This window comes from Macaca thibetana, chromosome 12 (genome assembly GCF_024542745.1).
Source record: "Macaca thibetana thibetana isolate TM-01 chromosome 12, ASM2454274v1, whole genome shotgun sequence".
NCBI classification, from domain to species: Eukaryota; Metazoa; Chordata; class Mammalia; order Primates; family Cercopithecidae; genus Macaca; species Macaca thibetana.
The window spans coordinates 13,617,230-13,632,229 of NC_065589.1; the positions used below are offsets into that span (position 1 = coordinate 13,617,230).

At 40.1% G+C, this 15,000-nt stretch overlaps 1 protein-coding gene across 2 annotated transcripts in view; it reads left to right on the top strand.

Moving 5' to 3' along the window:
* PID1 (phosphotyrosine interaction domain containing 1) overlaps positions 1 to 14,800 on the top strand; it is a 253,410-nt gene extending 238,610 nt beyond the window's left edge. For both annotated transcript variants that reach the window (XM_050751158.1, XM_050751157.1), the window contains exon 3: positions 12,672 to 14,800. In XM_050751158.1, the coding sequence (XP_050607115.1) occupies positions 12,672 to 13,148 (477 nt within the window). In that variant the 3' untranslated portion in view covers positions 13,149 to 14,800. The remainder of the gene's footprint in view (positions 1 to 12,671) is intronic.
* The last annotated feature ends 200 nt before the right edge of the window (positions 14,801 to 15,000 follow it).

A 15,000-nucleotide genomic window follows, 5' to 3' on the forward strand; every position in this document is an offset into this window, starting at 1 on the left:
TTACATTGTGAGATTCTTTCTTGGAAGCTATATGCCATAAATTCACATATTTCAGGTTTGTTTACCGATTCTAGGCAAGCAGGTATATCCTACAAGAAGAATTTCACAGACAAGGATTTGCTTACTTGCAAACAGCAGAAGATGTGGTAATTAACAAGTTGACAATAAGATTAGACTAGGTTCTTTCTTTCTCTAGGGTTACCTCCTTTTCTCCCTCATAAAGGAAGAGAGTGGATTTCATAACTGTTGCTCAATCATTTATTGTCTACCCTGTCATATTTTCTCTGCAAGAAAAATGTATAAACAATTGAAATTTTCAAAAATTATTTTCTGTAACAATACATCTTTAAGTTTAAATATTTCTTTGGTTTGAATTATCCTTACAATTAGTATTAATATCCATTGATTGGAACAACAAATATATGATACATTTTGATAATTATAAATAAAATGTAGTCCCCGTCCCTAATCCCTGACAACCAGTAATCTGTTCTCCAGTTCTAAGGTTTTGTTATATCAAAATTTATATATAAATGGAATCATATAGTATGTAACCTTTGGAGGCTGACTTTCACTCAGTATAATTCCCTAGAGATTCATCCAAATTGTTCCACATATCAAAGGTTATTCCTTCTTATTGCTGAGTGGTATCCCATGATATGGATGTACTACAGTTTACTTAAGCATTTATCTGATGAAAGACATCTAGACTGCTAGTTTTTGGCTATTGCAAATAAAGTTATGAACATTCATATAAAGGTTTGTATTTAAACGTGTCTTCATTTCTCTAGAATATGTAGCAATTCCATGTCTAATTAGCTTCAGTGTACCCCTCCTTCTTGTATTCCAAATCTCCACTGGTTGCTTACTAGGATCTCTGGACTTGTAGCCAGTAGATTTGTGTGTTTATGACCTCTAACCACACGGTGTCTCAATGTTATTCTTTCTAAATGTTTAGGGCCGTCTGTGATCCATTCCTAATGAGTTGTGCACAAAAGAAAATGAATTGATAAAGTGCCCCAAGGACTAAAATTGGTGACACTTTTCCCCCGCCGCACTGTTTGTCCCTTGAATCCATTTGTCAGGATGACTCTCAAGCAGTGCGCTTGATATCGATTTATCATTTAGAGAATTTTCTCATTGTGAGCGTGTTAGGGCCTAGAGAGCTCTGCTGAATTTCTGTGGCTTTTCAGTATACTCTTCTGACTAGAAAGCAGAGGGAGAGGTATCAGACCTGTCAGGAAATAAATTGTTCTTGGGCCGCTGGGTGGAACAGCTCCAGGTTTCATCATCCTAAGGCCAGCTCACCAGAAGGGGCCACATGAGGGGATGTGTATTTCAATGTGGTGTCATTTTTATTAAGTGACTTTGTCTTCAGGGGCACACTTTGGTACCTTCAAGATAAATCGCTTCTGTCTTTGACAGTGACAATGACAGTATTTCCAAGCTTCACACATCCAAGAGCCAATTGACAGGACAAATTGCACATGGGGACTGCTTGATAAGTGCAAAATGGGGCACAAAATCTCAAGTCACTCTGCATCATTGGAACGAAGTTATAATACAAATAGCAGAAATAAATCTGTCATTTTGCTCCCTAATTGTGGGGCACATGCTGTATTTAACAGATGAAGGAATGTTCACCTCTTTGCTAGAGTTCAAAAATAGTACTTAGTTATTACTTGATATTGGGTCTTGATACATTTTCCTCCATGGTATATATTTCTATAATAAAACATACATTTCCTAATAAAATTTCTATTAATATTTTTATAGATTATGTCAACATAACCTATGCAAATACTTGGGGAAAAGTGTTAAACATTTTTTAAATTTTCTCAATATTTTTAGCTTTAGGAAAGTTACTGAAAAAAATATCTCCCAATCAAGGCATGTGCATAAATGTGCCCTAGAGATTGTGTACTTTATGAAATTGGCACGTTTGAGTCTATTAAAAAAATTAAGAGTAAGTCTGCATGCCTTTCTGGGTCATAATCATTCCATTTAGAAAAACGAACAAAAGCAGACTGATAAAGTTAGAGGAAGGCCTTGTTTAGGCAGCTAAGTTTACCCTCTACTTCCTGGTCAGGCAAGTAAACCTGGCTAAGCAGACATTAGGCAGAAGACTTGGAGGGTAGCCTCATGGAGAATGACAATTAGTGAGCTTCATCCCAGTCTAGCCATAGGACAGCTAGATCCATTTTCGTTGTTTTTTTGTTTGTTTGTTTGTTTTGTTTTTGAGTTGGAGTCTAGCTCTGTTGCCCAGATTGAAGTGTTACAGGTGCCTGCCACCACGCCCAGCTAATTTTTGTGTTTTTAGTAGAGGCGGGGTTTCACTGTGTTGGCCAGGCTGGTCTCGACCTCCTGACCTCATGATCTGCCTGCCTCATTCTCCCAAAGTGCTAGGATTACAGGCATGAACTACCACACCCGGCCTAGATCCACCTTTATCCTGATGAAGTGAAGTAGATCTGCCAAAAGACAGACCCCAAAATGGTATCAAAGACTCACTCTGACAACAAATCAAACACAAGAAAAAACCCTAGCTTTGATTCAAAGTCATTTGAGCTTCCTGAGGATGACACACAGAAGCCTGTAGGGCTGAGGGGGAGGACTCTGGAGCGATTGCAACCAAAAAGGATGCCCAGGCGTACTCTGAGCTGAGACCAAGCCTCTTGGGTTGACCTTCTGAGGGTTTCAACTGCCTTTATTGAGGGATGTGCAAAGTCCTACCCACCATAGTGTTGGGCTCCAAGAGCAATTTTTTAACATGTGTTGTCTAGTATGTTGATACACAATGCACGAGAGGTAGGGTAAGAACCAACATGGCACAGATTTAACGTTTGCTTTTTGGAATTATTCTTTGAAGTGGGAATGGTCTGCTTTGTTAAACACCATGTCAGAGTTCTTTAGGAATATGATGTCTGAATATTAACTATGCTGCACTGTTGTTTTCTTTCAATGATTGACGCATTATAATTTAAAATCCCTGGGCTATGCAAACACATCTCTAATTAAGGACAGTTTAACTGCCTTTGACTCCAACCACCTTGCAGGATGTTTAAAAAGCCTTGGTAGGGTGACCATTACATTTTGCTGTCCCTGACTAGGTCTTGGTCTCAATATGGACTCTTGAAGAAATGGCCAGAGAAAAGGTAAATGATATAAGAATTGAAACTAAGGTGTCTGAATCCTCTTCAAGTGAAAGAGGAAGTGGAAAGCAGTGGAAAGAGCTTTTGTTTTGTGGTGGAAGACTTGGGTTCTACAGCTCACTTTTCTGAGACCAGCTGTGGGATTTGGGGCAAGTGTTCTCAGATCTTTGGGTATCAGAGTCATTACATTTGTAACAAATGAGTGGTGTTAGGTTGGTACACACACATACATATAAATGATTGACCCATTTATATGTGTATGTGTATGTGTGTGTGTGTTTGTGAGTAGGGGGAGGGAGGGAGGGAGAGAGAGAGAGATTGAGAGAGAGAGATTGAGAGAGAGAGAGAGAGAGAGAGGAGACAGAGACATATCTTTAAAATAATTGACTCACATGATTGTAGGGTCTGGCAAGTTCCAACATTTTAAGGGAAGGTGGGCAGACAGGAGACCCAGGGAAGAGGTGTTGCAGTCTTGAGTCAGAAATCAGTCTAGAGGCACATTTTCTTCCTTCTTGGGGCATCTGTTCTCTCTACTAAGGTCTTAACCTTATTGGATGAGACCTACCTACATTATGAAGTGTAATCTGCTTTATTCATAGTCTACTGATTTAAATGTTAATCACATCTAAAAAAGAATATCTTCACAGCAACATTTAGGCTGGTGTTTGACCTAAGAGTGGGCACCATGCCCTACCCAAATCCATACATAAAATCAGCCATCACTGTGTCTAATTATATGCCTTATTATAGAAGTTAGCTTAAGGAGTCACAAGCTGAGACGGAAGGAACATTTTTCTTAGAGTTGGGAGACATGGGCCCAAGAACTGATTCTCTCACTGGTGGGCTCTGGGACTGCCCCTGACTTCTCAGTGGAAAATGAGTGGCCTAGTTTTGATCATTGTGTTCCAATGTGATCATTGACAGGTACATATTTTCTGTCATAGGCTCCATGTTTAGAGCAATTTTATTTGCCCAATAAATCACATTATGTAAATGTGAATTCATTTTTTGCTTATATATATATACACACACAAAAAAAATATTATATATATTATATATCCACACATATATACACACAATATATTATATATATACACACATATTATACACGCACACACACACACACACAATAAAAGAGACACTGTCAGAAAACAGCTTTTCTCTGCCCTTTTGAAGTATTGAAAATAGTTCCCAGATTACCACTCCCCTTTGCTATTTTTATGGGTTTCTCCAGGGTCCAGGAAGACTGATGGAGGACCTGCAACTCCTTGATGGCTGATGCTGAAACTGGGCAGGGAGCTCCAGGAGGAGCCAGAGAGGATCCTGTTGGCAGGCTCACCACAAGTCTAAAGGGACCAGCCTTGGGAAGGGCAGTTAGGATGTGGCAAATGTGATCCAGGTTTCTGGGTCCTACTGTCCAGGTTCAAGTTCTGGCCACTCTGTGACCTTGGGCAAGTTACTTCAGCCTCTTACAAGTTCCCTAATCTATGAAACAGCTATTATATACCTTATGGAATTATTATGAGGATTAATGATCCATATAAAGCATTTAGCCAAGTACCTGGCATAGAGTAAGTCCTGCCACTGGTCCTGTTCCTGTGTAGTGATTCCCAGGAACCAGGAATTGGTTCTAGTAGCCCCCTTTGTGTCTTCCCTCTGCATTCTTCTAGACCTCCAAAATGTATTATCGTGCTGACAATAATTTCATAGATTTCACTATGAACAGCATCTATCTTTTAATACTTTCTTCATGGCTTAAAGCTTGTAATACAGGTTCGTGGTCATAATTATCCAATCAGTGTTTGTGATTTAGATTGTTGAGAAATTGGCATGTAGATCCATCTCCACTCTTCAAAGTGCCCAGTGAATTCCTCGCCTCTGTGGCCAGCAAGAAAGCAGTGGATTCAAGTGAGGTCGTAAATCTCTGTGTTGCACCCTTAGCCTTTTCTCTGGAATGTGCAGGTGGGAATTCATGTGATGGAAGAAGAGCTTGACTCTGGTATTTTGCTCAGGGTTAAGAGCGGCTTTTCTTTTTCTCATCTTCTGCCTTGGAACCCAAAGACTATTAGGATTCCCAGCAAAGTTTCCTCCATTCTCCTTTCCTATCATGCTATTTTATGTCAGCTGGGTACATATTTTATGTCCTACAGACAAAGGAAAAACAGCAAATTTTATTTTTATTTTTTTATTATACTTTAAGTTCTGGGATACATGTGCAGAACGTGCAGGTTTATTACATAGGCATACACATGCCATGGTGGTTTGCTGCACCCATCAACGTGTCATCTACATTAGTTATTTCTCCTAATGCTCTCCCTCCCCTAGGCCCCCAGCCCCCAACAGGCCCCGTTGTGTGATGTTTCCCTCCCTGTGTCCATGTGTTCTCATTGTTCAGCTCCCACTTATGAATGAGAACATGCGGCGTTTGGTTTTCTGTTCTTGTGTTAGTTACAGCAAAGTCTTTTATATCTCAAGAGAGGCCTCCAGTTTATTCTTGGCTTGTCATTCTTGAGAAGCCCAGCAGTAAGTGGAACCCAAGCTAAGCTTGTGAAGCTGGGCTCATCCAGCTTGGAAAGTCGAAGAACTCCAGGAAACCAGGTGCTTGGGTTCTTGTACAATCATCCATCCCATCTTCCATCTTTGTTTGGGAACCCTTGATATGACCCTTTTCATCCCACTCTCCAATCTAGCGTGAGGTGAGTCAGGTTCAAAACAGCAGCTTCTCAGGCCAGAATGAAGTACGGACCGGCCACCAAGGGAAACAAATGGTACTGCTCAGCCAGAAGTATAACTTTCAGGCAACCAAGTTTGTTTTGACACAGATGGGCAGGGAATGGTGATTCATGAATGAAGAGCTGGCTGGGGTGTTGGAAAACTCATGAGTTGGAAGGAGAGATTCTGAGGACACTGCTGTCTCCTGATCCGATGCTGTGAACACTGCAGACACTCTGGCGGGTCCCTTGGCTTCACAGCCTCTCTATATTTTCACAGGCTGTGAATATTCTCAAATAACTTCTTCAGTTGGGGTTGGGCAAGTCTATTTACACACATTGCAAATGTCTGTGTTTGGGACATCGGTTTATGCCATGGAATGACACATGGGGAAAGTGTTCATTTTATTTCTCTCAGAATGATTCATTTGTAATAAGTTTCATGCCCAGTGCCTGTTTCTGCCACCATAGAAAAGAAGCTGGTATTTACTGCAATTTCCAGCTAGTTGTTACTTTTCCTGAAGACTACTCTTCTCGCCTTCCAAGTCCCTTTGTTCCAGCACCCTGGGTGGTGAAGGCTTAAAGAAAAATCTGTGTATCATTTTGGACACATTTTGTGACCAATTTTCTAAGATGATGTTTTCTGTCTACTTTGTGGCTCTGGAAGATGGCAACTCTTAAAGACAGGGCCTATGATTCATCTAGAAAGAATTCACCTCTTTCATAGACAGGATAACAGGATTCTCCTTAAGCAAGCCTGACATTGGTGCACAGCTATGTTGGTTGTGGAACCCCCAGAAGCAGCCTTGCACATTGAGTTCTGTGTTCTTACTCATAAGGAGGATGTGCCCACAGAAGAACATTAAAGGGAATTTTCCCACATGAGAGAAACTGTGGCAGGAGGAGACCTCTCTATTTATATTTAGAGTAAGTCCCTGTAACAGTGTTGATGTAGAAATATACAGGTGTAATGGCCCATATTATAAGGTTTCTGTTTATTCAGACATGGGAACTCCATGGTCCAAATACACAGGGGACATGGTTGCATGCAGAGCATAACTGAATCATTGGTATTTTGAGACAATTAATTTTTTAAAACAGTTTTTACTCAATTTCCCTTGAAAATCAGAGCTATAAGATGCATTTCTATTAAACTATATATATAAAAAGAGAGAAGTTCACTTTTTGAAAAAAGGTCTGAATAGTGTTTTTCAGTGACTTACAGTCAACATTATGGGTTAATGCCAAACTCTGGAGAATTTAATGGGAGAATTAAGAAATGTGTGGACAGGCAGTAAATAATTGACTTCCTAGAGCAAAGTGCACAGACATAGGTCAGGATTCCGGAACTTGGGCCATTATGGATAACAGCAGGGCTGATTTAAAAGAGTTTCTGAGGGGAGATGGTCTTGCTACGTCATTTTATCCCTTTGCATTCTATTTTTAGGGACATGCTTTTTAAAGAATTATTTCCATTCCACTTCTAGGAAGCCCCATTCAGATAATTGTTTTCCTATGTTTCTCTTTTCTTTTCTTTCTTTTTTGAGACAAGGTCACACTCTGTTGCCCAGGCTAGAATGCAGTGGTGCATCATAGCCCGCTGCAACCTCCGCCTCCTGCAGGTTCAATCAATTCTCCTGCTCAAGCCTCCTGAGTAGCTGAGACTACAGGCGTGCACCACCATACCCATCTAATTTTTGTAGTTTTAGTTGAGATGGGTTTCACCATGTTGGCCAGGCTGGTCTTGAACTCCTGACCTCAAGTGATCCACCCACTTTGGCCTCCCAAAGTGCTGGGATTACAGGCCTGAGCTACCACGCCTAGCCCCTGTATTTCTTTAAGAAGTGCCAACTTGTTAACAATATTTCTTTTTTTTTTTTTTTTTTTTTTTTTTTGAGACAGAGTCTTGTTCTGTCGCCCAGGCTGGAGTGCAGTAGCATGATCTCAACTCACTGCAACCTCTGCCTCCCAGGTTCAAGTGATTCTTCTGCCTCAGCCTCCCCAGTACCTGTGACTACAGGTGTGCGCCACCACACCCAGTTAATTTTTGTATTTTTAGTAGAGATGGGGTTTCACCATATTGGCCAGGCTTGTCTCAAACTCCTGACCTCATGATCTGCCTGCCTTGGCCTCCTGAAGTGCTGGGATTATAGGCGTGAGCCACTGCACCCAGCTGTTAACGATATTTCTTTGAATTTATATAATTTCATATAGATAATATATTTCAAATTTATATAATCTCATTTAAACTACTCATCTGTGCTCCACTCGTCTCTCCAGTACACCTCCAAAATACAACTTTATTTCTTTTACAATGTTTATTTTATAAGTAATACATATTTATAAAGAGGAAGATATTTTCTCTTAGTTATCAAAATTTTACTACTATGAAATTGGTTTTCATTGTAGTGAATCATCTACAACTTGCAATAAGGATTTTTAGAAGCATTTTTAAATTATGTCATGATATATATTTCTCTATGCAATTTTTTAGAAAAATATCAGAGAAAGAGAGAGAGAGCCTTTAGAGGAAATCAGGATTTTTTTCTGCCAAACATAAAAATAGTTATTTCTAGTTTTGGTGAATAGTAAAAATAAATATACCTCATTTCAGGTACTAAAGTTAATTTCCTCCATATGCCTTTTCCCCTAATTTATTTTTATTTTGGTAAAATACATACAACATAAAACTCACCATCTTAACCATTTTTAAGCACACAGTTCAGTGGTATTAAATACATTCATAATGAACACAACTATCACCAGCAACCATCTCCAGAACGCTCTTCATCTTGCAAAGCTGAAACTCTGCATCCATTAAACAGTAACTCCTCATTCGTCCCTCCCCCAATCCCTTGACAACCACAATTCTAATTGGTCTGTTTCTTTGATGTTAACTACTCTAAATACCTCATACAAATAGAATCATACAGTACTTGTTTTTTTGTGGCTGGTGTATTTTACTTAGGATAATGTCATCAAAATTCATCCATGTTGTAGTATCTGTCAGAATTTCCTTCCTTTTTAGGGCTGAATAATATTCCTTTATACGTATATACTATGTTTTGTTTATTCATTCATCTGTCAATGGACACTTGGATTGCTTCTACTTTTTAGCTATTGCAAATAGTATTGCTATAAACGTGTACAATATCTCTTTGATACACATCTTTCAATTCTTTGGGGTGTATATATACCCAGAAGTGGAACTACAAGTCATATAGTAATTCTACTTTTAATTTATTTATTATTATTATTTTTTGAGACAGAGTGTCACTCTGTCACCCAGGCTGGAGTGCAGTGATGTGATCTCAGCTCACTGCAACCTCTGACTCCCGGTTTCAAGCGATTCTCCTGCCTCAGCCTTCTGAGTAGGTGGGATTACAGGTGCACACCATCACGCCTGGCTAATTTTTGTATTTTTAGCAGCCATCCTAACAGGTGTGAAGTGGTATTTAATTGTAGTTTTGGTTTGCATTTTTCTAAGGATGGTAGCATCTTTTCATGTTTTTTTTTGGCTTCAAAAATATCTATTAATTTCCATTGCCCATTTTTCCCCCCAGGGATTGCCATACAGAAAGTTTATTTTTTAAAGCCTTTTTTCAACTTTTAGGTCCTGGGGTACAAGTGCAGATTTGTTATATGGGTAAGTTGTGTGTTGCCAAGGTTTGGTGTGTTAATGATCCCATTACCCAGGCAGTGAGCATGATGCCTGGTAGGTAGTTTTCAACCCTCACCCCCACAACCCTCCCCCTCCTAGTAGTCCCTAGTGTCTGTTGTTCCCATCTTTATGTCCATGTGTACTCAATGTTTACTCCTACTTATAAGTGAGTAAACAAGTGGTAAGAGTAGTCAGAGGGGTTCTTGTGTTGTGATAAGTATATATAAATTGAGTAAGCTGCTTATTAGTAGAACTGATAATAGCTGCTTAAAAGTTGAACTGATCATAGCCGCTTATTGGTAGAACCGTTGTAATAAGTATATATAAATTGAGTGAGCCACTTATTAGTAGAACCGATAATATCTGCTTATGAGTAGAACTGATAATAGGATAATAGGATGATGGCTAGGGTAACTTCGTATTAAATTGTTTGGGTGACAGCTCGTAATGTTCTGATTAGTGCAGAGTTTGAATTGGATGCTGAGAACATGTGGTATTTGGTTTTCTGTTCCTGCATTCACTTCAGACAGTGGCCTCCAGCTATATCCATGTGGTCGCAAAGGACATGATTTTGTTCTTTTCGTGGCTGAGTAGTATTTATACATGGTGTGTATGTACCACATTTTCTTTATTCAGTCCACTGTGGATACCTTTACCCATTTTTAAGTTGGGATTTTTTACTTTTTGTCGTTGACTTTTAGGTGTTCTGTATGTATTCCAGATATTAATTACTTATTACATATATGATTTGCAAATATTTTCTCCCATTGGGTGGGCTGCCTTTTTAAATGTGTTGGCATTTTCTGTTTATGCACAATTTATTTGGTGCATAAACACCACAATTTATTTGGTGCCAGACGTTCACAGATTGTCCACATGAGTGGCTGAGATAGTGACACCTTTGCTTTCTGATAGCTCAATTTCATGAACTTTGATGCATAAAATGATTTAAAATATTAGGTAAAACTAATGGCTATGTATGAATCATAATCATAAATAAATTTCATGTTCAGACTTAGGTTATCTCCCCAAGATATCTCATTATGTATATGCAAGTATTCCAACATCTGAAAATAGCTGAAATTTGAAATACTTCTGGTCCCAAGCATTTTATCTAAGGGATACTCACCCTGTATTGTTAGTTTTCGTCCTGCAATATTATTCCCTTTGCCTCCTCCTGTCCTTTCCCACTGCTTCTGTTCCTAATCCAGGCCACCCTTATCCCCTGGCTGTGTTTCTGCTATCAGTCAGGCCTCCCCATCCACCTTTCTTCCTGGCATCAGGAAAGTCTGAGTTCACAGCCTGTATCACATCCAGGCACTCCTTGGACCTTAGCCCTTCAGTGGCATTCCAGCAGGAGCAACGATGCCCCAATTCCTCAGACTGGATGTGGGGTGATCCTGCAAAGGTCAGCCTATTTTTTATCCAGAGGTCGTGGACCTCTTACATGGCCTCTGCTCCAGGGCTGTCTTAGGCTATGGGTTTATGTGTGCTCAGGTTAGCACAGCCTCTTTGTCCAAGCTGGCTGAGACTTTCTCTACTGCAGCCTTGCCTTTACTGTTCCCTCCTCCTCTTTAGCCGTCTTGACTTGCTGGGCTCCTGTGTAGTTTCAGGCCGTTGCTTTGAAATCCAATGCCTCTTCCTGAGGCCTTCTGTCTTCAGTATGCCACTGCCTCCTCCACTGAACACTCACGGTACTTTGCTGTTCCCCTTCTTGCCCTTTACATGGCCTGCCTTACATCATAGTCATAGCTGTGCATGTGTCAAGGGTGAGAGTTTTGTCCTGGTGAACTGTGGAGCCAGGATTTAAACCTCAGCTTCACCTGCCTCAAAGACTGTCCTCTGAATTAATATTCAATTGTTTCTTTCCTGTGGATATTCGGCCCTCCCCAGTTTCATAGCAACCCCCATGCCTAGGTGTTAGATTGCCATTGTGTATAAGAGGGTCCCAATAAATACTTCTGTGATGTACCACCCTTACACATCTTTATTAAAAAGTTACCTTCTTAAAGGGACTACTCTTGTCACAAAGATACAATAGTACTTTACTTCTGTGTTTTAATTTTTTATATGTGGCCTGTATTGTCCCAGTAAACAGAAACATTGTTTGGCATCATTGTGACCGAATGTCCCCTCTCAGTTCTCACTGTTTCCACGGACCTTCTTCTGGTCTTTCTCTCCTTGCATTCATAGTGTTTCTATTTGTGTCACTAATTTTAAATGTAAGTATATACTATTTCATGTTATTTCTTAGATGATCTCTTAAATCTTATGCCTCCCCATAGTGCCTATGCTCCAATAATAGTAATTCTATGTATTTTGTGGGATGAATAAAACAATGAAAGAATGAAAATCCCTTCTTGGCATATTATAAACAAGTTTTTAAAAAGACAGTATTTGAATCTTTTGGAATTATTCTTCTTAGTTTTCACACTGCCATCTAGCTAAGTGATAAGCCAGCATTCTACTCTTAATTCATCTGTACATCTTTCGTTGATTATCAGATCACCAGATGCTCATCATTCAAAAACAGTTTAGGTTAAAAAACAACTGGGCACTGCTGTTACTTTTAAAAATTATCTTGGGAAGGAAAACTATCATGCTTTAGGCTATAATTTCAAGAGAACAGTTTTTGCGTCCTTGGCATTAGAAGCAGGCAGCCTAAGTGAAATCAAACATTGAGAGATTTGGAAAGAGACCCAGGCTAGGAGATAAGTTAAATAAAGATTTTGTTTTTGCAACGCAGTGTCCTTTTGATTCCTTCATATTATTCAATTATGTGTGCGTTTGGCTGAAAATAAATTTTGAGTGACTTTATGATGTTAAAGAAATGACAAGTTATGTAAAAGATCACACTCTTCATTTTAATTGGGGTTTAAAAAAGGAGGAAGGAGAGGGAGAGTAGTTCTCTAGAAATTAGATTTTAAAATCCAGCTCTATTCAAATAATTTCAATACATTTGCCAAGTAGGCAACTTGTTAGAAAAGATAGAAATTCTGATGAGTTATTCTTTCAGGGAGCAAGACAGAAGTGTGTTCACCTTCCCACTGTGACACCGTGACTGTGTGAAACACCTACTCACTCAGTCTATCAGAACAAAGAGCCTTCTGCTGATGCCTCCATTTTCTTCCTCTCTTGCATCTGCAGGTTACCTACCTGGGCAAAGTCTCCACCACTGGCATGCAATTTTTGTCAGGCTGCACAGAAAAGCCGGTCATTGAGCTCTGGAAGAAGCACACGCTAGCCCGAGAGGATGTCTTTCCAGCCAATGCCCTCCTGGAAATCCGGCCATTCCAAGTGTGGCTCCATCACCTCGACCACAAAGGGGAGGCCACAGTGCACATGGATACCTTCCAGGTGGCCCGCATCGCCTACTGCACCGCCGACCACAACGTGAGCCCCAACATCTTCGCCTGGGTGTACAGGGAGATCAATGACGACCTGTCCTACCAGATGGACTGCCACGCCGTGGAGTGCGAGAGCAAGCTCGAGGCCAAGAAACTGGCCCACGCCATGATGGAGGCCTTCAGGAAGACTTTCCACAGTATGAAGAGTGACGGGCGGATCCACAGCAACAGCTCCTCCGAAGAGGTTTCCCAGGAATTGGAATCCGATGACGGCTGAATGAACTTGAGACGCTTCAGCAAAGGCAGCATTGGTCACGGAGTTCAAGGGAATCGATGAGTAAGCAACGTTTCAAATTTGGGATGAAAAGACTGCCAAACTATTGGCTGACCAAGCTTTTTAAATTCAGAAGAGCAATTCTAAATCTAAAGAAATGTATCATTAAAGTAATTACGTTACATTGAAACCTGCTGCTGCTGTGACTGTGAGGAGGGTGGGAGTGTGGATGGGGAGGAAGGTTCTAGACTCTCTTCTTGTTTTTCTCATTTCCCAATGCCTCTCTGTGGGAGAGCTCCATGCCAGTTTTCACCACTCTCAGGCAAATACTCTGCAGCTGTTATTGGATGGGCCATTCCAGTCTGCCTTATGAAATTCCACAAGAATGTTAGGGGCACCTATGGGATCTCCAGTGGGATGGGCAGGGTGCTGATGGGGACGCTGGCCACAGGGAGGAAGGAATATCTCTGTTCCTCTCCCAGGGCAGATGCCCTCCTCTGTATGCAAATCAGCACAGCCTTTATTGAGCTTTACAATTAACAACCTGATAGTTGGCAGTTAATTCACAGTTACAGATAATGCTTTTATTTACATAAATATACCAAGTAGTACCCTCTTATTGTATTCACTTCATCTATTTTCTTAGAATACTTGCAATTACTAACGGCCCCTTCCCTTTCCCTCCTCCTGCCCTATCCACCCTCTTTCCCCTTCTCACATCCCTAGAGGGATGGAATCTCAACATACATTGCAGGACACCAAAAGGAAGAAAACAATCAAGCAAATGAAATAAACAGTCAAACAAACCAGGAGTTTAGAACAACAACCCCAACAACAGAAGCCTTGGCAAAGGGTAATGAGTGACCAACAAGTGAACACACTCTATGTCAGCTCTCCTTTTATCCAGCTGAGATTTATGGTAACTTATTTAATGAATGGTCCTGTCCGATGCATCCTTGATGGCAAGCTTCAAATCCAATTTGGTATCACCACGGAAGCCTCGCTTCCATCACTCAGCATCGCACTTAGATAGAGAATGAGATAATCTTGGCTTGTCTAGAGAACCCACATCATCTTAACCTAAAGGGAAATCTTATTGCATTATCATAAAATCGATGATATCTTAGGGTCAGAATTGCCCATTTTTTAAAATTTTGAATGAGAAGTTCTCGCTAAAAAAAAATCCTGAGATTTCTCAGTTTCATGGTTCTTTAAACATTAAAAACACAGAGTCAACATAGAATGAAATTGTAAGTATTTGTTAAAATACATACATTGGAGGCCAAGAGCAGATGACTACTTTTCCAAGTCATGCTGCTCCTTCCTAAACGTCTCTTTTCAATCCTGGTAATATTAGGGGCACTGCAGCACCTAAGAAGCCTTAAATGAGAGCTAATCCAATCTAGAGAGTGATGGTGTCAGCATTTCGGTCTGCGTATCTGTGTGTCCGTATCTGCGTTCGTGTGCGTGTACGTGTGCCCCTGTGTGTGGGCCCAGTTTTCAGGCATGTAGAATAAGCATGGAGTCATATTGAAGAGGACTCACTTCTTGAAGATATGCTTGTTGCTTTACAACATATGTAAGCTATTCTTTAGCATAAATGCATTCATTCTTTAATAAAAATATGTTTGCATTAATAAAGCTGAGGAGTTTCATACTTTATGTGTCTGTCCTCTTTCAAGCAATAAAAACATGAAGAACAAATTAGATCAAGTAGTTGTATCAAAAATATTTTTAAACCGTGTCATAAATAACCTATTCCTTGATTGTGTTTAAAAATCTAGTTTTATTTTCTAAATGCTCAATTTGTTTTTAGTTTCTCCATGCCCCTGAGATGGTGACGTGGCAACAGTTG